The sequence below is a fragment of the Nicotiana tabacum genome, chromosome 17, assembly GCF_000715075.1.
Source record: "Nicotiana tabacum cultivar K326 chromosome 17, ASM71507v2, whole genome shotgun sequence".
Classification (NCBI taxonomy): Eukaryota; Viridiplantae; Streptophyta; class Magnoliopsida; order Solanales; family Solanaceae; genus Nicotiana; species Nicotiana tabacum.
In genome coordinates this window covers 132,714,225-132,738,494 of record NC_134096.1, presented here as the reverse complement: position 1 = coordinate 132,738,494, position 24,270 = coordinate 132,714,225, and the positions used below count along the sequence as shown (strand labels likewise).

The 24,270-nt window shown below is 38.4% G+C and overlaps 2 protein-coding genes across 2 annotated transcripts; both read left to right on the top strand.

The window, feature by feature from the left end:
* The first annotated feature begins 825 nt into the window (after positions 1-825).
* On the top strand, positions 826-4,415 carry LOC107789294 (fe(2+) transport protein 1-like). The gene is made up of 3 exons (XM_016611068.2): positions 826-1,479; positions 3,588-3,737; positions 3,842-4,415. Exons 1-3 carry the CDS (start codon positions 874-876, stop codon positions 4,145-4,147), a joined length of 1,062 nt encoding a protein of 353 aa, XP_016466554.1. The 5' UTR covers positions 826-873; the 3' UTR covers positions 4,148-4,415.
* Positions 4,416-7,007: 2,592 nt separating this feature from the next.
* On the top strand, positions 7,008-15,279 carry LOC107789293 (fe(2+) transport protein 2-like). Its single transcript, XM_075235896.1, has 6 exons — positions 7,008-7,219; positions 11,458-11,539; positions 11,658-11,814; positions 13,368-13,468; positions 14,723-14,872; positions 14,974-15,279. The coding sequence occupies exons 1-6, from the start codon at positions 7,008-7,010 to the stop codon at positions 15,277-15,279; spliced, it is 1,008 nt and encodes a 335-aa protein (XP_075091997.1).
* Positions 15,280-24,270: the final 8,991 nt, after the last annotated feature.

Sequence of the window (24,270 nt, the reverse complement as noted above, 5' to 3'; positions counted from 1 at the left end):
TGCACTTGATTTTGTGCTAAACAAAATTAATTTCACTCCAGGTCCAACTATGAGTCCTAGCTCAATCAAGAAATGTTGAAGTTGTATTCAAGAGGTTGTGATTTCCCTTCTAACACTACTCTTGCAGTGTATTATAATCTGCTAAAATGTTTGAAACAATTGAATATAAATTATTACTGAATATTGAGTTATTAGAATAGAAAGTATATATGAAATGGCGGTGAAAAAGAAAAATAATTACAACTACAACTACCACCTAAGAAACTACTACATCCCTCATAAATAGAATTCATTGCTTCATTCGCCTTTTCTTTTTAACATGAAGGGTGTGGTATAATTTAAATTCTACGCAGGAAAAGAAATTACGAGAAATCAACTTTCAAACTCGTTCCAAGCACGTGCCTGTGTAATGCAGGAAAGCTAAATAATTCAATTCACTTGTCAAAACCACATACATACACATGCCCTTATTGGTATATACGCGCAAGTACCCACTTGTACGTACGTATATATTTAAGTTTATAGAGTTTACTTTCTATTTTTCTATTGTAAATGTCCTTTTTAGCTGATTCCACCAGCTATGGCATTGGCATGAATCATTCATGCCGCCACATGCTTTGGCTGCACTGCCATTTGGCTTCAATGTTATTTTATAATTCTCTTTAATGGAAAATAACCACCAATTAGTTGATCACTCTATAGTTGTTTAACAAAAAATATTTAGATATTGGGCTAAAAGAATATATACTACTACTATATTTTAGTCCCAACTTGCATACCATATCATAAAATTCTACGTATATATATATAGTTGCCCCCAGAAAACATAACTCATAACACCAAACAAAAGAAAAACACATTATCACTCAAACAATGGTTAGTTATAAGCACATAGCCATAATCTTAATTCTCATCTCAATTTTCACACCTCAAGCTTTATCAGTAGTAGAAGATTGTGGGGCAGAAGAAGACAACTCATGTGTCAACAAATCAAAAGCTTTAGGCTTAAAAATCATAGCCATAGTCTCCATCTTAATCACAAGTATGATTGGAGTATGTCTTCCACTGGTCACACGTTCAATCCCAGCCCTAAGCCCAGAGCGTAGCCTTTTCGTGATCGTCAAGGCATTTGCTGCCGGAATTATTCTAGCCACCGGTTTCATGCACGTGCTTCCCGATTCATTCGACATGTTGTCGTCAAGTTGCTTGAAAGAGAACCCTTGGCATAAGTTCCCCTTCACTGGATTTGTTGCAATGTTGTCTGCTATTTTTACTTTGGCTATTGACTCCATGGCTACTAGTTTGTACAGCAAGAAAAACAAAGCTGGTGTAATTCCAGAAAGTCAAGCTCAAGCTCAAGGTGGTGATCAGGAAATGGGAGCTGGAAACCATGTTCATTCCCATCATCACCATGGATCCTTTTCGACTAAAGATGGAGTTGATGGCACGAAACTACTTCGATACAGAGTGATTGCCATGGTTAGTTTCCTATTCTGTTACTCCTTCCGTCCCATTTTATTATGTGATATATTTTACTTTTTAGTTTGTCCAAAAAATAATTTAACTTTAAACTTTTTATTTTACCTTTTAATTTAATTTTATAGCTACAAAAATATCATGGTAAGATCACAAATTTAAAAAAAATGGACGGAAGGAGTACTGATAATTAATTTGCTTTATGTCATTTTTAATTCCACATGGTAGAAATTTTGAAGCATGTCGTCACAATAGTTTGGAGATAATTAACTAACTTATCAAAGTGTAAATATACTAAAGGGAGTTAGAAAAGATTGGATTAGTTTGTAAGCTCTTTGATTATGTTATTATGTTTTGATAGAGACCAACTTAATTATTGTTCACTGTGTTGCTACGTTGTTGACGTTAGATTGTTATGTTATTTTAATTAGAATAATAAAACAGATTGATATCATCGAACTAGACAGTGAAGGATGGGAGAAAAACGAACACGGTATTGTTATCTAAGCCATGTGTATTGACTCAATGTACGATGGTCCTTTTAATATTTTCCGTATTAAGTTATGAAAAGGGCAAATGTCCAAATATGTCCTTGTACTATAATAAATTGAGCACATTTGGCATTCGTTAATATTTTAGCTCAAATATGCCCTTACCGTCACATAGTTGGTCCATATATGCCCTTAGAGTTACACAGTTGGCCCATATATGCCCTTTTCGAAACGGAATTCACCCAAACTAATTAGCTCTTTCGTTAATTATATTAAAGTGTATTACAAAAACTATTTCCTTTTTATTAGTATTTTTTTCTTTACCTTTCTCTTTTCTTTCTTCTTTTTTCTTTTCTTCTTTTTTTTCCTTTTTCTTTCTCCTTTATCCGATTTCCTCCATTACTAATGTCTTCTCCATTTTTGTCACCAATTTCACTTGACAAAACTCATGAATTCCAATTACTAAGAAAATTCTCCCATAAGGTAATCAAGTTCCAATTTCACTGGCCCTCTAAATAAACGAAATTAAATTATTCCAAAAATTATGGTTTAAACTTTAAAATAATAAAAATATTTCAATACTCAAAAGACTAAAATATTTAAATTCTTTTCAGAAAGATAACTTAATGATTAAAAGCCTAGAGTTCAAGTTGTAGTGTTATAAATTTGAGTTTTTTATATTTTTTCAGCTAGATATTTTCTATTTTTATTATTAACTATGTAAATTAGGGGTGTACATGGAACGAGTTGGTTTGATTTTTGTCAAAACCAAACCAAACCAATTATATCGGTTTGGATTGTTCGGTTTTGTTAGATTTTTAGAATTTTTTGTTACATAAATATTATTTCAATCTTACTTTGTTAAATTTTTTAGAACTAAATATATGTTCAGTAAAAATTAAAAAATTGACAAACATATGATCTATAAAAATATTCTTATGGGAGAATTTTCTTAGTAATTAAAATTCATGAGTTTTATCAAGTGAAATTGGTGACGAAAATGGAGAAGACATCAGTAATGGAGGAAATCGGATAAGGGAGAAAGAAAAAGAAAAAAAAAAGAAGAAAAGAAAAAAAAAAGAAAGAAAAGAGAAAGGTAAAGAAAAAAAAATACTAATAAAAAGGAAATAGTGTTTGTAATACACTTTAATACAATTAACGAAAGAGCTAATTAGTTTGGGTGGATTCCGTTTCGAAAAGAGCATATATTGGTCAACTGTGTAACTTTAAGGGTATATATGGACCAACTATGTGACGGTAAGAACATATTGAGCTAAAGTATTAACGAATGGCAAATGTGCTCAATTTCGTATAATATAAGGACATATTTGAACATTTTATGAAAATAATACTCTCATTCGATCGATATTCATAAAATATCCACACACAAAGAAAACAGCTAGTTGGTTATTTGACTCTTGGGAATTGAAATGGCTCCACTAGCTTGAGATGTGTGAAATGATTTGTGTTCAAGGATAACAATAGTATGTTAATTATTTTGTTACAGATAAATAATTGAGAATTAATGCCTTATTCTTGAAACATTTTATGTCAACATTTTCTTATCGTTATGTTGAGTTCCGCAAAATAATTTAAAATTACGGAAACGTTTTTTGGCAGGTGTTAGAGCTGGGAATCATTGTTCACTCGATTGTGATAGGGATTTCTCTAGGTGCTTCAAATAATACTTGCACAATTAAAGGACTTGTCGCTGCTCTTTGCTTTCATCAAATGTTTGAAGGAATGGGACTTGGTGGTTGTATTCTCCAGGCAAGTTTTTATTTTACGACATATAATAAAAATAATTCTCAGTTCACTTTCAATATAATTCATTGTTTACATTTACTAATTCATATACACTTGTTTTAATTCAGGCTGAGTACAAGTTCTTGAAGAAAGCAATAATGGCATTCTTCTTCGCAGTAACAACCCCATTTGGTATAGCACTTGGGATAGCACTTTCAAGCACTTACGAGGAGAACAGTCCTCGGGCATTAATAACCGTTGGATTGCTCAATGCGTCATCTGCTGGCCTTCTTATTTACATGGCTTTAGTAGATCTTCTTGCTGCAGATTTTATGGGTGACAAGTTACAAGGCAGCATTAAGCTACAGATCAAGTCTTACATGGCTGTTCTTCTTGGTGCCGGTGGCATGTCTCTTATGGCCAAATGGGCCTAAGATTTGTTACCTTGATTGTTTTAGGAAATAAGTTTTTGTGTGAATCCTCCCCCCTTTTTTTCTGTCCCTCCTTTCCTCCAATTTTAAAATTGTAATTTGGTATCCTTTTCATTTTCGTGACTCATTGTGAGTTTCAACATATTGTGTAAAATATGTCTCCTCTTTTTTCCTTAAATGTTTGCCAATGACCAAATCAACATATCTTATATAAGTCTTTCTAGTGAGTGAATCTTTGCAACTATACTCTTTAGAAATCACTAGAATTTTTTTTTTTGTCTCTACTGACTACTATTCTTTTGTCCTTTTGTCATGACCCAAGTAGGGATGACCATCACTTAGTTGGCTTAGTCCCCAACCATGCGAACCAACTTAACTCATAACCATCTCCAAGCTACACAACGCAACTGAACTTAGCAACTGAAATCCTTAAATTCAAAACTCAAGAACTAACAAAGATTATATGGAGTAACTCAAGATATGTGGCCGTTGGACAACAGAAAAGTGAACATAATCCATTCGTTCCCACGGAAAGACCTCGGATGCTAGCTCAACACAAGAATGCCATAAAAATTATCTAGACTTTTTAAACAAATTCAGTCAAACATACAACAAATATACAATTTGTATATAATTTTTTATTGTAAAAAATCCGTTCAAATACATACATCTTGCATGTAACTTGCACAATTATGTTATTTGTATATATTTTGTATGTCATTTGTATACCTGACATAAAATTTGCTTACAATTTATCTATGTTTTTCTCTTCGAGTTTCAATCTGACTAATCAAAACCAACTCGAGGTTTCACCGAACTCTCTCAAAATTGAGATATAAACTCCAAAGTATATTACAATCATTCGCAATAATACCAATCCAAACAAATAACAATGTCGCAAAACCCGATTTTCGAATTCTAACGCTTCGAAACTTTTAAATAAATGTCAATAGAGTTTTTAATGGAGTTTAATTAGGTTTATTATTTTGGATAAATGATTGAGATCTACTACTATTAGTCAAGGTTTATATTTCGCGATAACATAGAATTAAAATAATCCTCAGTTCAATTTCATTAATTCATTGTTTACATTCACTAATTCATACTTTCTTTTAATTCAGGCTGAGTACAAGATCATATAGAAAACAATAATGGCATTCTTCTTCACAGTAACAACCCCATTTGGTATAGCATTTCGAATAGTGTATACGGTAGAAATCGGGTACTATTTGATGGAAGAGCTAGACATTGAGTCCGAAATCGAAGCCTTCTTCTAGATCGAGGTCGTTATCAATCGAAGCCAGAAGAGACAGACTTCGTGTAATATCAGGATAGCTTTGTAACGGAAAGAGCGAGATATCCGTGGTTGGTCAAGGATCGTGGCGTGAATCTCGGAACGGATCAAATCGGTAGCGGTTAATCAGTTGTTTATACGATTTCCTTCTGTAATTAGAAGTATACCATAATTAGAATTCTTCTACTATATAAAGAGGATTTTCAGTCATTTGTAATCATCATTGTTCATTAAGAAAAAGCTATACAATCATTTCTCTCTTGCTTATTGTTCTGCTTATTGTTCATCAGAGTTATTTTATCTTACTCGTTCTTGTACTACTATCACCTCGAGAATGCATCATTTCGAGGTCGAGGCTCAGCTTGCATACTAGTTTGATTTATTTTACAGTTTAATTTAGTCATTTACTTTCTCATTTATCAATTGGTATTGGGTGAAATCGCATATCCTTAAAACCATAATATAAGTTTAATTGTTATCCAAATTTTAGGGTAAACAGTTTGGCGCCCACCGTGGGGCTAAGGATAATAGTGATTATTCAATACCGATTCCAATAACACACACTACTTTACGCTTATTCTTGTCAAGTATTTTTGCTTTCAGGTTAAAAACATGTTAAACTCATAAACCGTACTCACACATGGTGACAATGGCCTCGGATTTCAAGGGGAAAACGACAATGTAATTGCTCCAGGGGTCGAGGCGCCATAAGCTGATCTCGGGGGAGCACCGGTTTTCAACCCAGTCGACGTCAGTTCACATATTGCTTTGAATGCGAATCTAGGCGCGGACCCCAAAGGGAGTGTACGTAGAGAAGGCCGACCCGGTAGTCAACTTACACAGGGTGGAGGAGATGGAGGAGTCAGTCTCCAAGTGATATTCGAAATGCTACAGGCCCAACAAACTGCTATTGCACAACTACAAAATCAACATCGAACTCCGAGTGGGGCCGAATCGGAAGCCGCCCACCGAACTGAGCTAGTACCAGAAAGGCCGAATGCCAGTGAATAGGGGACTGACCCCGCGATAATGAAGATGCTCGAGGAGCTCACCAAATGAATTGAGTCAGGATAGAAGAAAATTGAGGCAAATGATAAGAAAGTAGAAACGTACAACTCTCGAGTTGATCGCATAGCGGGGGCACCGCCAATTTTGAAAGGGATGGATTCAAAGAAATTTGTGTAGAAGCCATTTCCTCCAAGTGCGGCTCCGAAGCCCATTCCCAAAAAGTTTTGTATAACGGATATACCTAAGTACAATGGGACCACCGATCCCAATGAGCATGTCACCTCCTACACATGCGCCATCAAAGGTAACGATTTGGAAGATGACGAGATCGAATCTATTCTATTGAAGAAGTTCAGAGAGACTCTATCGAAGGGGGCAATGATTTGGTACCATAATCTACCGCCAAATGTCATTGACTCATTTGCCATGTTAGCGGATTCTTTCATAAAGGCACATATCGGGGCCATAAAGGTTGCGACGAGGATATCAGACCTTTTCAAAGTAAAATAGAAGGATAATGAAATGCTTAGGGAGTTCGTGTCCCGATTTCAAATGGAACGCATGGAGTTGCCACTGGTCACGGATGATTGGGCTGTTCAAGCCTTCACTCAGGGGTTGAATGAACGAAGTTCGATAGCATCACGTCAACTGAAGCAGAACTTGATTGAATATCCAGCAGTAACCTGTGCCGATGTACATAATCGGTACCAGTCGAAGATCAGAGTCGTAGATGACCAATTAGGAACTACTTCTGGTTCCGTATATCCGAACAGGTCTGCCGCTAGAAATCAGAGAGATATCGATCGGGAATCTCGGTCGAACAAAGACTGATATCAACCATACATCACAGATCGCAGGAACGACAGTCCTGGACGCAATTCCACCCGAAATGACTGAAAAAGTGATCGAGGATAGAGTTCTCGGGGACTTATGAGCAAAAGTGGTTTTGATAAGCACGCTGATCCCACAAAGGCACCTCGATTGTTGGAGTATAACTTTAATATCGACGCATCATGTATTGTATAGGCAATTGGATGAATCAAAGATACTAGATGGCCTAGGCCCATACAGACCGATCCTTCCCAAAGAAACCCCAATATGATGTGTAAGTATCACGGCACACATGGCCACAAAAATGAGGATTGCAGGCAACTAAGAGAGAAGGTAGCCCGTCTATTCAACGAGGGTCACCTTCGAGAGTTCTTAAGTATCGAGCCAAGAATCATTTCAGAGAAAGGGACTCCAACAGGAAAAATGAACAGGAAGAGCCACAACATATGATCCATATGATCGTCGGCAGGGTCGATATTCCACAAGGGCCTGTGTTCAAACGCACTAAGGTATCAATTACTAGGGAAAACCGGACCCGAGATTATGTGCCAGAAGGCACCGTATCATTCAACGATGAGAAAGCAGAAGGAATTTCTCAACCCCACAACGACACTCTGGTAATTTCTATCTTTATGAATAAAGTTCAAGTTAAGCGTGTTTTAGTGGATCCAAGTAGCTCGGCAAATATCATCCGATCGAGGGTCGTGGATCAGCTCGCCCTACAAGACCAAATCGTGCCCGCAGCTCGGGTCTTGAACGGTTTCAACATGGCCAGTGAAACGACTAAAAGAGAGATCATTTTACCGGTGAACATGGCTGGAACTATTCAAGAAACCAAGTTCCATATAATCGAGGGCGACATGAGGTACAACGCCCTACTCGGGAGGCCATGGATTCATAATATGAGGGCAGTCCCTTCGACTCTCCACCAAATGATGAAATTTTCGATGCTGGACGGGGTGAAAACAGTATATAGGGAGCAATATGCTGCAAAGGAAATGTTTGCGGTCGATGAGGTAATACCAATTTCTCCACTTTCGACGTCAAAGGGATCGAAGGTCAAAGGAAAACAGGAGGCCAAATAGCAACCACAGCCACCAGCCTCGGCTGAATCGGAGAAGCATGGAATGAAAGAAGAAGAATACGATTATTAGATCCCTCAATCCTTCGTTATTCCCGAAGATTCCGACGACACCAAATCAACAGTCGAAGAGCTGGAACATGTTATATTGATCGAGTACCTACCCGAATGAAAGGTGTACCTGGGTACGGGGTTAACCCCCGAACTCAGGAAGAAACTTATTAAATTTCTTATTGATAACATAGATTGTTTTGCTTGGTCCCACTTAGACATGATAGGGATCCCACCAGAGATAACAACACATCGATTGAGTCTGGACCCAAAGTTCAGGCCAGTGAAACAAAAGAGAAGGCCCCAATCCGAGGTAAAACACGCATTCATCAAGGATGAGGTAACTAAACTTCTCAAAATAGGATCCATTCGGGAAGAAAAATCTCCTGAATGGTTAGCCGATGTAGTTATAGTCCCTAAAAAACACAGGTTCTACCTACCAACGCCTAGTAAATAAAATGTTCAAAGAACAAATAGGTAAGTCAATGGAAGTATATATTGATGATATGCTAGTTAGGTCCCTGCGCGCAGAGGACCATTTGACACATTTGTAGGAAACGTTCAAGATACTGAGAAAATACAACATGAAGCTCAACCCCGAGAAATGTGCTTTCGGGGTCGGTTCGGGCAAGTTCCTTGGCTTTATGGTGTCGAATCGGGGGATCGAGATCAACCCCGATAAAATCAAGACTATCGAAGACATCACAGTCGTAGACAACGTTAAAGCCGTATAAAGGCTGATAGGGCGAATATCTGCTTTAGGTCGATTCATCTCGAGATCGTCAGATCGGAGCCATAGGTTCTTCTCACTACTCAAAAAGAACAACAATTTCGCCTAGACCCCGGAATGCCAGCATGCGTTAGAAGAATTAAAATGATACCTCTTGAGCCCACCATTGTTTCATACTCCAAAGGCATATGAGAAGCTCTACTTATACCTAGCAGTCTCGAAAATTATGGTAAGTGGTGTCCTAGTTCGAGAAGAGCAAGGTACGTAATTTCCTATTTATTATGTAAGTCAAACTCTAGAGGTAGGGTCTCGACAATCATCGCCGGTTTAGAGGACTTGGCAGTCTCGGCAGTCTTCTTCACTCATGTCACAAGCGCCGAGTCACTACCCTCATTTTTTTCTTCTTCTTCTTCTTCTCTCAGCGTTTGGACTGACTCTACAGTCAGAGGGATAACATTCCCCCTGCATCTTCGAGCTGCTGCCTTTTTGGGTTTGGGGTCCTCGGATGTCGAGACCCTCTTTCTTTTATTATCTTTCCCCAGCTTCGGAGCCGGGGCCATAGCCTCTTCCTCGCTGCTCGGAGGCCTCAAAACTGTATCTTTGTTAAGGCCTGCACAAGAAAGAAGTAAGTAAAAAATGCATAACCAATGCCTCAGAAATAAGAAAATGGAAACTCACCATGGTTCTTTGCTTCCCACCGACCTTTTGCCATGTCACGCCAACAACGCTCAGCATAGGAAGAGGTCGAAACCAGCTTTCAAACCCAGTCCTCAAGGTTAGGGACTGCTCGAGGCATCCAAGCAACCGATGCACGACGAAGGAAGATGTTAAATGAAGCAGAAAATAAAAACATTGAAATTGATAATTAGAGTGCTACTTAAGCTTCGGGTTCCATTTCTTAGGAAATGGCATTTTCTCCTTCGGGATAAGGTCACAAGTCCTCACCCGAACGAACCGACTTATCCACCCCCAGTCCTTGTCCTCGTCGATACTCGAGAACAACATCTTGGTCGCTCAATGTTGCAGTTTGATCAACCCTCGAAAGATTCAAGGGCTGTATAACCTGATGAGGTGATCGAGGGTGAACAACAACCCCCCAGCTTTGCTAGTGAAGAATCGGAGCATGATCACAATGCGCCAAAAGGAAGGGTGTATTTGGCCTAGAGTCACCTGATAGTAATGGCAAATGTCAATGATGACCGGATCGAGGGGGCCCAACGTGAAAGGATAAGTGTAAACACTTAGATACCCTTCCACGTGGGTAGTAATGCTTTCTTCAGGAGAAGGGATCTCTACAACTTTGTCCCCCCAGTTGCAATCCTTTTTGATATCTCCTCGAGATATCCCACCATTATCGAGCAGATATACCTCGATACGTGCTCACATCGACCATAGACCGATGGAGGATTTTCGATTTTGAAGACAAATTTAAGAACACACGGGTCGGGAACATACTCCCCAGGGAGCGATTCCGCCGGCGTTTTATCACCGGCCGGCCGTGAAGAAGAAGAGGAAGCTTTTTCCTTTTGTGGAACAGTTTTGGATATTTTCTCCATTATATGAGTTAAAGAAAGAGGAAAGTAGTAAGTTCTGGTGGTTCGAAACTAGCGGAGATAACCTAAGGAGTAATGAAAGAGAAGAGATTAAGAGAGTTAAAAGCTTAGAAAAACTTATGAAGATGAAAGTAAAGTTTGATTCAGCAAAAAGAAGCCATATTTATAGATTTACGGTGACAGCTCGACCGCACTAGTGGCCGACCGCCCAGTGACGCGCATTAATTGTTTGGGGAACTGTACCGACGGGACATTTTGGTCACTTCCATCGCTTACGTCACGAGGATGACATCATTATCTATCGAGTTCATAGAAAAATCAAGGCTCAATTCATTTCTTATCATTATATTCCAAGAAACAAGGGGTTTATCTGTATACGGTAGAAATCGGGGCTACCTGATTTCACTATTTGATCGAAGAGCTGAAACATTAAGTCCGAAATCGAAGCCTCCTTCTAGATCGAGGTCGATATCAATCGAAGCCAGAAGAGATAGACTTAGAGTAATATCGAGATAGCTTTGTAGCGGAAAGAGCAAGATATCCGTGATTGGTCGAGGATCGTGGCGTGAATCTCGGAACGGATCAAATCGATAACGGTCAATCAGCTGTTTATACAATCTCCTTATGTAATTAGAAGTATACCATGATTAGGATTCCTCTACTATATACAGAGGAATTCCAGTCATTTGTAATCATCATTGTTCACTGAGAAAAAGCTATACAATCATTTCTTTCTTACTTATTGTTCTGCTTACTGTTCATCAGAATTATTTTATCTTACTCGTTCTTGTACTACTGTCACCTCGAGAATAAATCATTTCTAGGTCGAGGCTCAGCTTACATACTGGTTTGATTTATTTTACAGTTTAATTTAGTCATTTACTTTCTCATTTATCAATTGGTATTGGGTGAAATCGCATATCATTAAAACCATAATATAAGTTTAATTCTTATCCAAATTTTAGGGTAAACAAATAGCACTTTCAAGAACTTATGAGGAAAATAGCCCACAAGCATTAATGACCATTGGATTGCTCAACGCATCATCTGCTGGCCTTCAGATCTATATGGCTTTGGTAGATCTTCTTGCTGCAGATTTTATGTGTGACAAGTTACAAGGCAGTATTAAGCTACAGATCAAGTCTTACATGGCCAAATGGGATAATATTTGTTTCCTTGATTGTTTTAGGAAATAAGTTTTTGTGTGAATTCTCCCCCTTTTTTTTATGTCCCTCCTTTCCTCCAATTTTAAAATTGTAATTTGGTATCCTTTTCATTTTCGTGACTCATTGTGAGTTTCAACATATTGTGTAAAATATGTCTCCTCTTTTTTCCTTAAATGTTTGCCAATGACCAAATCGATATATCTTATATATTATGTCTCCATATATTGTACTTATTCTTACAATCTATATACGAGGTAGGGGATAATGCCAAGCCCCCATCACCTCAGGCCAGCATTGTAACGACCTGACTGGTCATTTTGAGAAATTACATCCGTCTCGGCAGTTTGAGGTCACGAGTAGCTTCACACAGTGTATTATGACTTGCGTGCATCATTGGTTCGGGATTTTGAGAGGTTCGGAAAGGGTTTTTAGGAGTTACTCTCATTTGAGAAGCTCGAAGTTGAAGGAAATGACCCAGGGTTTGACTTTTGAGTATTTGATCTCGGATCGGAGTTTCGATGGTTCCGGTAGGTCCGGACAACGATTTTGGTCTTGGCGTATGCCTGAAATTTTATTTGGATGTTTCTAAAAGGTTTCAACATCATTTGGCAGAAGTTGGCAATTTAAAGGTTTAAATGTTTTCTAAATTTGACCATGGTTTAACTTTAAGGCTATCGGGTCCGGATTGTAGTTTCGAAACTTAAAATAGGTCCGTTTCTTTATTTGAAACTTGCTTGTAAAATTTAGTATAATTTGGAGTTGATTTAATATAGTTCGGACGCTCGGTTGCGATTCTAGAAGTTCATTGTGTTTTTCACGTGTTTTGGCGTTCGAATCGTGATTCTAGAGGTTATTTTGATGTTTTGATCGCTCGAGAGAGTTCATGTTATGTTTTCAGACTTGTTAAGGTGTTTGGTTTAGAGCCCTGAGGGTTTGGATGAGTTTTGTATGCGTTTCGGAGTGTTGGATGAATGTTCAGTTGTGCTGGTGTCTTTGTTCTCGCATTTGCGATGTCCGCATTTGCGAGATCATTCTCGCATTTGCGACGATAGGCTGGGGCATGGTACTTCTCATTTGCGAACTATTTCATCGCATTTGCGATTAGGCAACTCCGCATTTGCGACACAAGCAGTCGCTTTTGCGAAAACTCCGAGCTCGCATTTGCAACTTTGACAGAGCTGGTCAGCCTTCGCTTTTGCGATACTTTTGTCTCATTTGCGAGCATCGTATTTGAGATTATGATGTCGCAAATGCAATATCTGAGGCTGGTATTAAGACTTCCATTTCGGGACTTAGCTTTATTTTATCATGTTTTGAACCCTAGCCTCGATGAGAGGCAATTTTGTAGAAGAATATTCATACCAAATCATTGGGCAAGTACCTCTTATCAATTTTCTATTGTATTTTGTGATTATACATTAAATTTAACATCAAATTGATGAGAATCTAAAGAAAAATTTGGGAAAAATTGTAAAATCTTTCAAAATAAAAAAAAATGATGATTTGAAGGACGAATTGGTCATGGTCATGGCCATCATCACCATGGATCATTTTCGACTAAAGTTGGAGTTGATGGCACGAAATTACTGCGATACAGAGTGATTGCCATGGTTAGTTTCCTATTCGATCTATTAGTGGTCATGCCTTTGCTCTCTTATTTTCTTTTAACATCTATGCCCTATCCCGCACAAATATAATTTTTTGCTTGTAAAATTAGTAACCTGGACAATAAAGTAAGTTACATGCTATTAATTGTTTTACGCGGTTGGTGTACACAAATAAATCATTATTTTAATTAATATTAATGTGGTAGAAATTTGGCTAAGCACTCACAAATATTTTGAAGATAATTTAATAATCTTATCGTTGTGAAATATCTAGTTGAAATAGGGAAGAAAAGGCTGGATTAGTTTGAAAACCTGTTGAATATATCGGTAGTATGTTTGATATATAACGAATAACCACTTAATCGTTGTTCTCGTGGTCGTAGTTTTCATTATCATTACTCATCTAATTCATTTATTTTTATCTATTTACTTATTTATTTATGATGATGATTATGACATTATTATTGTTAATTTTGTTGTTCTTATCATCGTGTCATCATTTATAAATAATGGCAAAGTATCAAGTATTTCAAAATGATAGGAAAAACTATATCAGATAAAATGGAGTGGCAATAGTTGTCGTTACTTATATTGATGATATCTTATGGATCCTTATATAATAAAGAATCTTGCATGCATTCATCATTTTTAAGAAAAGAAACCGTTCAATAAGGTGAAAGTCAAACGATCAATTATTTGGTGTACTTGCCTGATAGTGATTCAAGTACCACGGCTGAATTAGAGACGAGTTGCATAGTCGGGATCTGGTCTTCTTAGTTTACAAGCAACTTATCTATTTGTTTATTTTTGTTATACTGTCATTTTTATCATTTTCATATTGTTTTGTCCCTTTGACTGAGTTTATTGCTTCTTGATCGGTAATTGGTTCTTCAATCATTGAACTAAAAGATGAATATAGGATTCATTAATCAGCGACGAATTGTTTACATACCTTCGTTGAATAGTGTACTTGTTTTTCTTTTCGTTCATACTTGGGAAGGATTTAAATAAATAACTTTACCACTTATTTCTTTTTTTTTTCCTTCAAATTTTAAAGGAATTGGAAAAGTTGATGGGCAAAGTTTTGATGTACACTCCGTTTCTAAACCTAAGAAATGCACAAGGGCAATATTCACTTTTAGCAAGTTATCTATACTTGTTATAAATTCTTATTTATTCTCTAAACCAAAAATAAAATATTGTTAAATTATATTTAGCCAAGCAAATTCATCATAAAAAACGGAAACGTTTTTGCAGGTGTTAGAGCTGGGAATCATTGTTCACTCGATTGTGATAGGGCTATCTCTAGGTGCTTCAAATAATACTCGCACAATTAAAGGACTTGTCGCTGCTCTTTGCTTTCATCAAATGTTTGAAGGAATGGGACTTGGTGGTTGTATTCTCCAGGCAAATTTTCATTTTACGACATATAATAAAAATAATTCTCAGTTCACTTTCACTAATTCATTGTTACATGCACTAATTCATATACTCTTCTTTTTATTCAGGCTGAGTACAAGTTTTTGAAGAAGGCAATAATGGCATTTTTCTTCGCAATAACAACTCCATTTGGTATAGCACTTGGTATAGCACTCTCAAGCACTTACGAGGAAAACAGTCCACGGGCATTAATAACCGTCGGATTGCTCAATGCGTCGTCTGCTGGCCTTCTGATATATATGGCTTTGGTGGATCTTCTTGCTGCAGATTTTATGGGTGACAAGTTACAAGGCAGTGTCAAGCTACAAATCAAGTCTTACATGGCTGTTCTTCTTGGTGCCGGTGGCATGTCTCTCATGGCCAAATGGGCCTAAGATTTGTACCTTAATTTGTTTAGAAAGAAGTTTGTGTGAACCTTGTCCCCCTTTTTCCATCACTCATTTCCTCCAATTTTAAAATTGTAATTTCGCCTTCTGCTTAATTATATAACAGATTTTGAGTTGGCAAAATATTCTGTAAAATGTGTCTTCTCTCTTTTTCTTTCCCCTCAAAATTACTGTGTGCCTATTTGGAGCTTTTCATTGTCAAATTGGTCAAACGTTTTTTTGGTGGTAAAATTAAAATGCCTTATATAAATATACAACCGGTGAGTGATAATCATCACTCTAAAATTTAGAACATAAACAAAGCTTGCAAACAGTACAAAACAACCAGCATCCACGAACGTATGTGGCGCTCACAAGGTGTCAGCCTCTACAATTCTTTATCAGCACGTCTGCCCAGATCTATACTTGAAAGACATAACGATTGAGGGATCAGTTTGCATGACTAAGTGAGTAGTAATCCAATCCAAGACTTGATTTGGACATACTAATTCTGAAACCATCAATATATAATGCAACACACGATGCACAACAAACTCATATCTCAAATCATCCAAGTATATAATATGTTATATAGTGCATATATAGTAGTATAACATATCATATACATTTAACAAAAACTCTTAAGTTTTAACCCTTTGCTTTTAACTTTAGCCTTCTCTTCTTACATGTCTTATCGTATTTGTAGACATCAAAATTTTCTTTGGCCCAAAAAAAAAAGAAGAAGAAATTTCTTAGATCAGTCAATACAAAGTTGGGTTGGATCCTTAATTTAAGGCACATTGGACCAAGTCATTTTTTTACATCAATAACCTTGGATTAATTATTTAATTCAAATGACTTAAATCAAATACAGGGGATTCTTACTTATTTATGCTATATTATGAACCTAATTATCAATATTAGAGAGGACTTCTCAATTAATTACATATCCTATACATAATTACCAATTATCTATCAAATAATATATTAGACTTTAATCTTTCCTAATTTCACTCCCTCTTTTCCATTCTCTCTCACCCTTTTTTCTTTCTCAAACCCAATTTTTTTACCGCTTGTTGACACTTCATATCATTCCCATATTTCTCTGACTAGAGGTTTTTCTTTTCTTCATAAAGTTTAAATTAGAGCAGATCTACAAGACTCAATTGGACAGTAATGATTAGAAGATCAATTAAGATTCAAACATATGATACTATGAATTAAATTGAAGTATGACCATTGAAATTTATTATAAATCAGAATATAAACCTTGATCAATAGTAGACGGTCTAAATCATTCCATCCAAGATAATAGACCTAATTAAAATCCATTTTAAACTCCATGACAACTATTAAAAAATTTCAAAGCTTTATAATTCGAAAATTAGGTTTTGCGAAATTGTTATTTGTTTTGATTATGCATTGTTGCAAATGATAGAAAATATCCTTAGGAGTTTAGACCTTAATTTTGAGAGAGTTTTGTGAATATTTGGGCTAGTTTTTGTTGAAATTTCATATTGAATCTCGAAGAGAAAGACGTAAATAAGTTGTATTTGAGGTGTAAAAACGAAATACAATATATATATATATATATATATATATATATATATATATATATATATATATATATATAATATTGTATGCAAGTTATATGTGTTTGACTAAATTTTGTGCAAAAAAAAGGTTGTATGTTTTGACGGAATTTGAATATATTTTGTTTTAAAAAAAAACTCTAGCTAGATTCTTTTTGTGGCATCCTTGTGTTGAGCTAGCATTCAAGATCTTTCCGTCGGAACGAATGGATTGATTATGTTTCACTTTTCTATTGTCCAACGGCCGCATAGTTTGAGTTGCTCCATCCATATAATCTTTGTTAGTTCTTGAGTTTTGTGTTTACGGATTTCAGTTTCTAAGTTCAGTTGCAATTACACTCATTAAGCCGTAGATTTCATTAAGTTGTATGTAGCTAGGAGTTTTTTTTTTTTTTTTGGGTTATAAACCATTCACCCGGGCTATGCTTGTCACGGCCCAAAATCCCTCCGATAGAGTCGTGATGGCACCTAGTCTCTAAAACTAGGTAAGCCTAACTGTCACTACCCAAAATCCCACCCGTCGTGATGGCGCCTATCTCGATACTAGGCAAGCCGACAATCTCAATTAACCACATATCTTTTAAATTTGAAAATAGAATGATTAAATTCAGCGGAAGAAATCTCACAAGTACAAATATAAATACTCCCAAAACCTGGTGTCACTAGGTACATGAGCATCTAATGTGAATAAAGTCTGGAAAATACGGTCTATAATAGTCTAAAACCAAATACAGTAAACAAAGAGATAGGGAAGGATAGACAAGGTCTGCGAAACACAACAGCTACCTCTGAATCTCCGAAAAATTAACTGTACGAGAGCATCAACACCCGCTATGTCCGAAAACACCTGGATCTGCACACAAAGTGCAGGGTGTAGTATGAGTACAACCAACTCAGCAAGTAACAATAATAACTAAGGAACTAAAGATAATGAGTAGCTACACAGTTATAGTTCATTTTCAGTAATTCCAGTAGAGAGTAGACATGCTTTCAAATCCAGCAGTTTAAGTCAAATTAATTTTATACAGTTCAAATTCATGTAATCCGGATATAAAATCTTTCAGAGAATCTCACAACAATGACAGATGGCAACTAAGTGTAAAAACAAATGAAAAGCCAGTACAGCCTCTCAGGGCAACAGTCACTCAACTCGTCACAACAGCTCAACCACTCGGTTCCCTCAGCACTCTCACTCAATGGGTACTCAGGCTCACTGGGGGTGTACAGACTCCGGAGGGGCTCCTACAGCCCAAACGCCATAATCCGCACGGACAACTCACGTGCTATAATATCATGCACGGACAACTCACGTGCTATAGTATCCTTACTTCACCGACAGGCCCTCGGCCTTACTCAGTCCTCAACCTCTCTGGTCTCTCCGCTCTCGGAAATCACAAAGATCAGTCCAAACAAAGATAACATAGTGTATCAACAAAATCAAGAAAGACTGAGGTATGATACGCAAGTAAAATCCTGACTGAGTACAAGACAATAATTAGCAAATAATTCAACAAGTACGCGACCTCTGCAGATCCCAATAGTACCAACATAGCCTAAGCATGATTTCTAACACAATTTACAGTCAAATTTCTTCAACACATAGAGGGCATATAGCTAACAACAAGTTATTCAACTTTAAAGTTTCACGGTACGGACCAAGTCACAATCCCCTCGATGCACACCCACGTGCCCGTCGCCTAGCATGTGCGTCACCTCCAAAATAATCACATGACACAAAATCCGGGGTTTCATACCCTCAGGACTAGATTTATAACTGTTACTTACCTCAAACAGTAAAATTCTTATTCCGCTAAGCCTTTGCCTCGTGAATTGGCCTCCAAACACCTTGAATCTAGCCACAAATAATTCGATTCAGTCAATAAAATTTATTGAAATTAATTCCATAAGAAAATGCTAATTTTTCATAAATATCCGAAATTTAGCTCAAAAATCGCTCGTGGGGCCTACGTCTCAAAATCCGACAAAACTCACAAAATCTGACAACCCATCCAATTACAAGTTCAACCATACTAATTTCACTCAAATCCGACTCCGAATCGACACCGAAATCTCAAAAAAATTAATATGAGATTTCTAAAATTGTCTCAAATATCAATCTCAAAACACTAATTAAATGGTAAAAATAATGATATATTCGAATATATTGACCAAATCCGAGTTAGAATCACTTATCCCAATATTTTTCCTTAAAAATCTATCAAAAATCGCCTCTCCTCAAGCTCCAATTTGTCAAAAATGACGAATGGGACGAAGTCCCCTACTTTATAATTCTACCCAGGCAGCCCTCGGTCTTGCCTCGATCTTGACCTTCGATCATGGGCCTCGATCCTGGGCCTCGATTCTGACCCTCGATCCTGGCCCTTGATCCTGGCTTCAATCATGGCCCTCGACCCTGGCCTTCGATCATGCCTTCAATCATGGCCCTCGATTTCTGGGCTTGATTTCTGGCAGAAGGAATTTCCAGTAGAAGGAAATTGCAGCAGCTGTTTTAGTCCAACTTTTGATCCGTTAACCATCCGAAACTCACTCAAAGCCCTCGGTACCTCAACTAAATACACCAACAAGTCCTAAAACATCATAAAAACTTAGTCGAGTCTTCAAATCACATCCAACAACACTAAAAACACGAATCACACATAGATTCAAGCCTAATGAACTTTGAAACTTCCAATTTTTACAAATGACGCCGGAACCTATCAAATCATGTTCGATTGACCTCAAATTTTACACACAAGTCATAAATGATATAACAGAGGTATTCCAATTTTCAGAATCGGATTCCGACCCCGATATCAAAAAGTCAACCCCTCGGTCAAACTTTCCAAAAATTCAACTTTCGCCATTTCAAGCCTAATTCCTCTACCGACCTCCAAAAAAAAATTTCGGACATGTTTCTAAGTCCAAAATACTATACGGAGCTATTGAAATCATCAAAATTCAAATCTGAAGTCGTTTACACATAAGTCCACATCTAGTCAACTTTTCAAACTTAAATTTTCAATTATGAGACTAAGTGTCTCGTTTCACTATGAATTCCTTCCAGACCCGAACCAACTAACCCGGTAAGTCATAAAATAACTGTAAAGAATAAATTGAGCAGTAAATGGGGGAACGGGGTTATAATACTAAAAACGACTGGCCGGGTCGTTACATTCTCTCCCTCTTAAACAAACGTTCGTCTTCAAACGGGTTTAGAATCATACCTGGAGTCTCAAATAGGTGTGGATATTTGTACCGCATCTCCTACTCAATCTCCCAAGTAGCTCCTCCGATTGGCTGGCCTCTCCACTGTACCTTCACTGATGCTATGTTCTTTGACCTCAACTTTCGAACCTGCCAGTCTAAAATAGCCATCGGCTCCACATCATAAGTCAAATTACGGACCAGCTGTACTGTATTGAAATCCAAAATATGAGACGGATCCGCGACATACTTTCGGAGCATGGATACATGGAACACTGTATGAACACCTGATAGACTAGGTGGCAAAGCAAGTTCTAAGCCACCTCTTAAATTTTCTTAAGTATCTCAAAAGGCCCAATATACCGAGGGCTCAACTTGCCCTTCTTCCCGAACCTCAACACACCCTTCATGGGTGAAATCTTGAGCAGAATCTTCTCCCCAACCATGTAAACCACATCACTAACCTTCCTGTCGGCATAACTCTTATGTCTAGACTGCGCCGTGTGAAGCCGTTCCTGAATCACTTTGACCTTCTCTAAAGAATCCTGAACCAAGTCAGTACCCAATAGCCTAGCCTCACCCAGCTTAAACCAACCCACCGGAGACCGGCACCGTCTCCCATACAAAGCCTCATATGGAGCCATCTGAATTCTTGACTGGTAGCTATTATAATAAGCAAACTTTGCGAGTGGCAGAAATTGATCCCAAGAACCCCCAAAATCAATGACACAAGCACGTAGCATATCCTCTAATATCTGAATAGTGCGCACGGACTCTCCGTCCGTCTGAGGGTGAAATGTTGTACTCAACTGAACCTGTGTGCCCAATTCTCGCTGCACTGCTCTCCAAAACTGTGATGTAAACTGCGTGCCCCGATCTGAAATGATGGCCACTAGCATACCATGTAGGCGAACAATATCGCGAATATAAATCCTAGCCAACCGCTCCGAAGAATAATTAGTACCAACTGGAATAAAATGCGTAGATTTGGTCAACAGATCCACAATCACCCAAACAACATCAAACTTCTTCAAGGTTCGTGGAATCCCAACTACGAAATCTATGGTAATACGCTCCTATTTCCACTCCGGAATTTCAAGTCTCTGAAGCAATCCCCCCGGCCTCTGATGTTCATACTTCACCTATTGACAATTTGAACACCGAGCTACAAACCCAACTATATCTTTCTTCATTCGCCTCCACCGATAATGCTGCCTCAAATCCTGATACATCTTCGTGGCACCTAGATGAATAGAGTACCGCAAACTGTGAGCTTCCTGGAGAATCAGCTCATGCAAACCATCTACATTAGGCACACATAGCCTGCCCTGCATCTGTAATACACCATCATCTCCAATAGTGACTTCCTTAGCATCACCGTGGTGAACTGTGTCCTTAAGGACAAGCAGATGTGGATCATCATACTACGCTTTCTGATGCGATCATATAAAGAAGACCGAGAAACTACACAAGCCAAAACTTGATTCGGCTCGGAAACATCCAATCTAACAAACTGGTTGGCCAAGGCCTGAACATCCAAGGCTAAAGGCCTCTCTGTTACCGGTAAGTATGCTAAGCTGCCCAAACTCTCCGCCTTATGACTCAAGGCATCGGCCACTACATTGGCCTTTCCGGGATGATAGAGAATGGTGATATCATAATCCTTAAGCAACTCCAACCACCTTTGCTGCTGCAAATTAAGATCCTTCTGTTTAAACAAATGATGTAGACTCCGATGATCGGTATATACCTCATACTAGACACCATACAAGTAATGCCGCCAAATTTTCAAGGCATGAACAATAGCTGCTAACTCAAGATCGTGGACCGGATAATTCTTCTCATGTACATTTAACTTCCTGGATGCATAGGCAATCACCCTACTGTCTTGCATAAGCACTGCGTCGAGCCCAATACGCGACGCATCACAATACACAGTATAAGACTCTGAACCTGTAGGCAACACCAATACTGGAGTTGTAGTTAAAGTTGTCTTGAGTTTCTGAAAGCTCTCTTCACACTCATCCGACCACCTGAACGGAGCACCTTTCTGGGTCAATTTAGTCATAGGCGATGCAATATACGAGAAACCCTCCATGAAGCGACGATAATAACCGGCCAAGCCGAGAAAACTCCGAATCTCAGTAACTGAAGATAGCCTGGGCCAACTCTGAACTGCCTCTATTTTCTTCGGATCCACCTTAATTCCTTCACTAGACATTATATGTCCCAAGAATGCCACCGAACTAAGCGAGAACTCACATTTAGAGAATTTGGCATAAAGTCTCTCCTCTCTCATCCTCTGTAATACAATACCCAAGTGTTATACATGCTCCTCCTGGCTACATGAGTACACCAGGATATCATCAATAAATACTACGACAAATAAATCAAGATATGGCTGGAATACACTATTCATCAAATGCATAAATGCTACTGGGGCATTGGTTAGCCCAAAAGACATCACAAGAAATTCATAGTGGCCATAACGAGTTCTGAATGCTGTCTTCAAAATATCCGAATCCCGAATTTTCAACTGGTGATACCCAGATCTCAAATCAATTTTGGAGAACACCCTCACTCCCTGAAGCTGGTCAAATAAGTCGACAATACACGGCAAGGGATATTTATTCTTGATTGTAACTTTGTTCAACTGCCTAAAATCGATGCACATCCGCATAGTACCATCTTTCTTCTTCACAAAAAGGAACCGGTGCACCCCAAGGTGACATATTAGGCCTAATAAACCCGTTTTTAAGGAGTTCCTGAAGTTGCTCTTTCAATTCTTTTAACTCAGCTGGTGATATACGATACAGAGGAATAGAAATGGGCTGAGTGCCTTGCACCAAGTCAATACTGAAATCAATATCCCTGTCGGGTGGCATACCTGGCAGGTCTGCAGGAAATACATCTGAAACATCTCGCACGACCGGTACTGAATCAATAATAGGAGTATCTGTATCAAAATCTCTCACAAAGGCCAAATATGACAAATATTCCTTTCCAGCCATATGTTGCACCTTCAAATAAGAAATTACCCTGCCAGGAACAAAATCTAGAGAACCTCTCCATTCAACCTTTGGCAACCCCGGCATCGTCAATGTTACGGTTTTTGCGTGACAATCCAGAATAGCATGACATGGATACAACCAATCCATACCCAGGATTACATAGAAATCTACCATATCGAGTAATAAGAGATCAACTCTAGTCTCCAGTTCCCCAATAGTTACCACACACGACCGATACACACGGTCCACAGTAATAACATCGCCAACTGGTGTAGATACACAAACAGGTGAAACTAAGGACTCGCTGGGCATATCCAGATAATGAGCAAAATGCGATGATACATAAGAATAAGTGGAGCCAGGGTCAAATAATATAGAAGCTTCCTTGTGGCACACTGAAACAATACATGTGATCACTGCATCTGAAGCAACAATATCTGGCCTAGCAGGAAAAGCATAGAATCGGGCATGACCGCTACCTGATCGGCATCCCCCTCTTGGGTGACCCCTAGCTCCCTGACCCCCACCCCAAGCTGGCTGGGTGGGTGGTGTAACTGCTGGTACTGGTGCCGTTGGTTGAGAACTCTACTGTAGAGCCCCATTCAACAGCCTAGGATAATATTTCTTGAAATGACCCAATTCTCCGCACTCGAAACAACCCCTCCTCTAACGGAACCGCTGCTCCTGATAACCCGAAGAATTACCTGTAGAAGCCTGAGCGGATGAGGCATGATGAGAACTCTGCGTTGGTAGTGCACAGAATAAAGACTGGCCTAAGTGAGCACTGTAAGAACCGTGGCTAGCTGATGCACCATGATGAACTGGACGAGTCGCCTAAGCGTGTCTGAAAGAACGACCCCTACCGCGGTAAAACTGACCCCCTGAAGGAATACCGCTGAAATCACCTAAAACACGAGGCCTCTTAGCCTCCCTCTCAACTCGCTCCTGGCTGCGAACCATCTCAATCTGGCGAGCAATGTCGGCAACCTCATCGAAAGTAGCACCAGACACTCTCTCTCTAGTCATGAGTAATCGCAGCTAAAAAGTGAGGCCATCTATGAACCTCCTGATCCTTTCTCTGTCTGTGGGAATCAACCAGATAGCATGACGGGCCAACTTTGAAAATCTAATCTCATACTATGTCACGGATATATCACCCTAACGAAGCTGCTCAAACTATTTGCGTAGCTCCT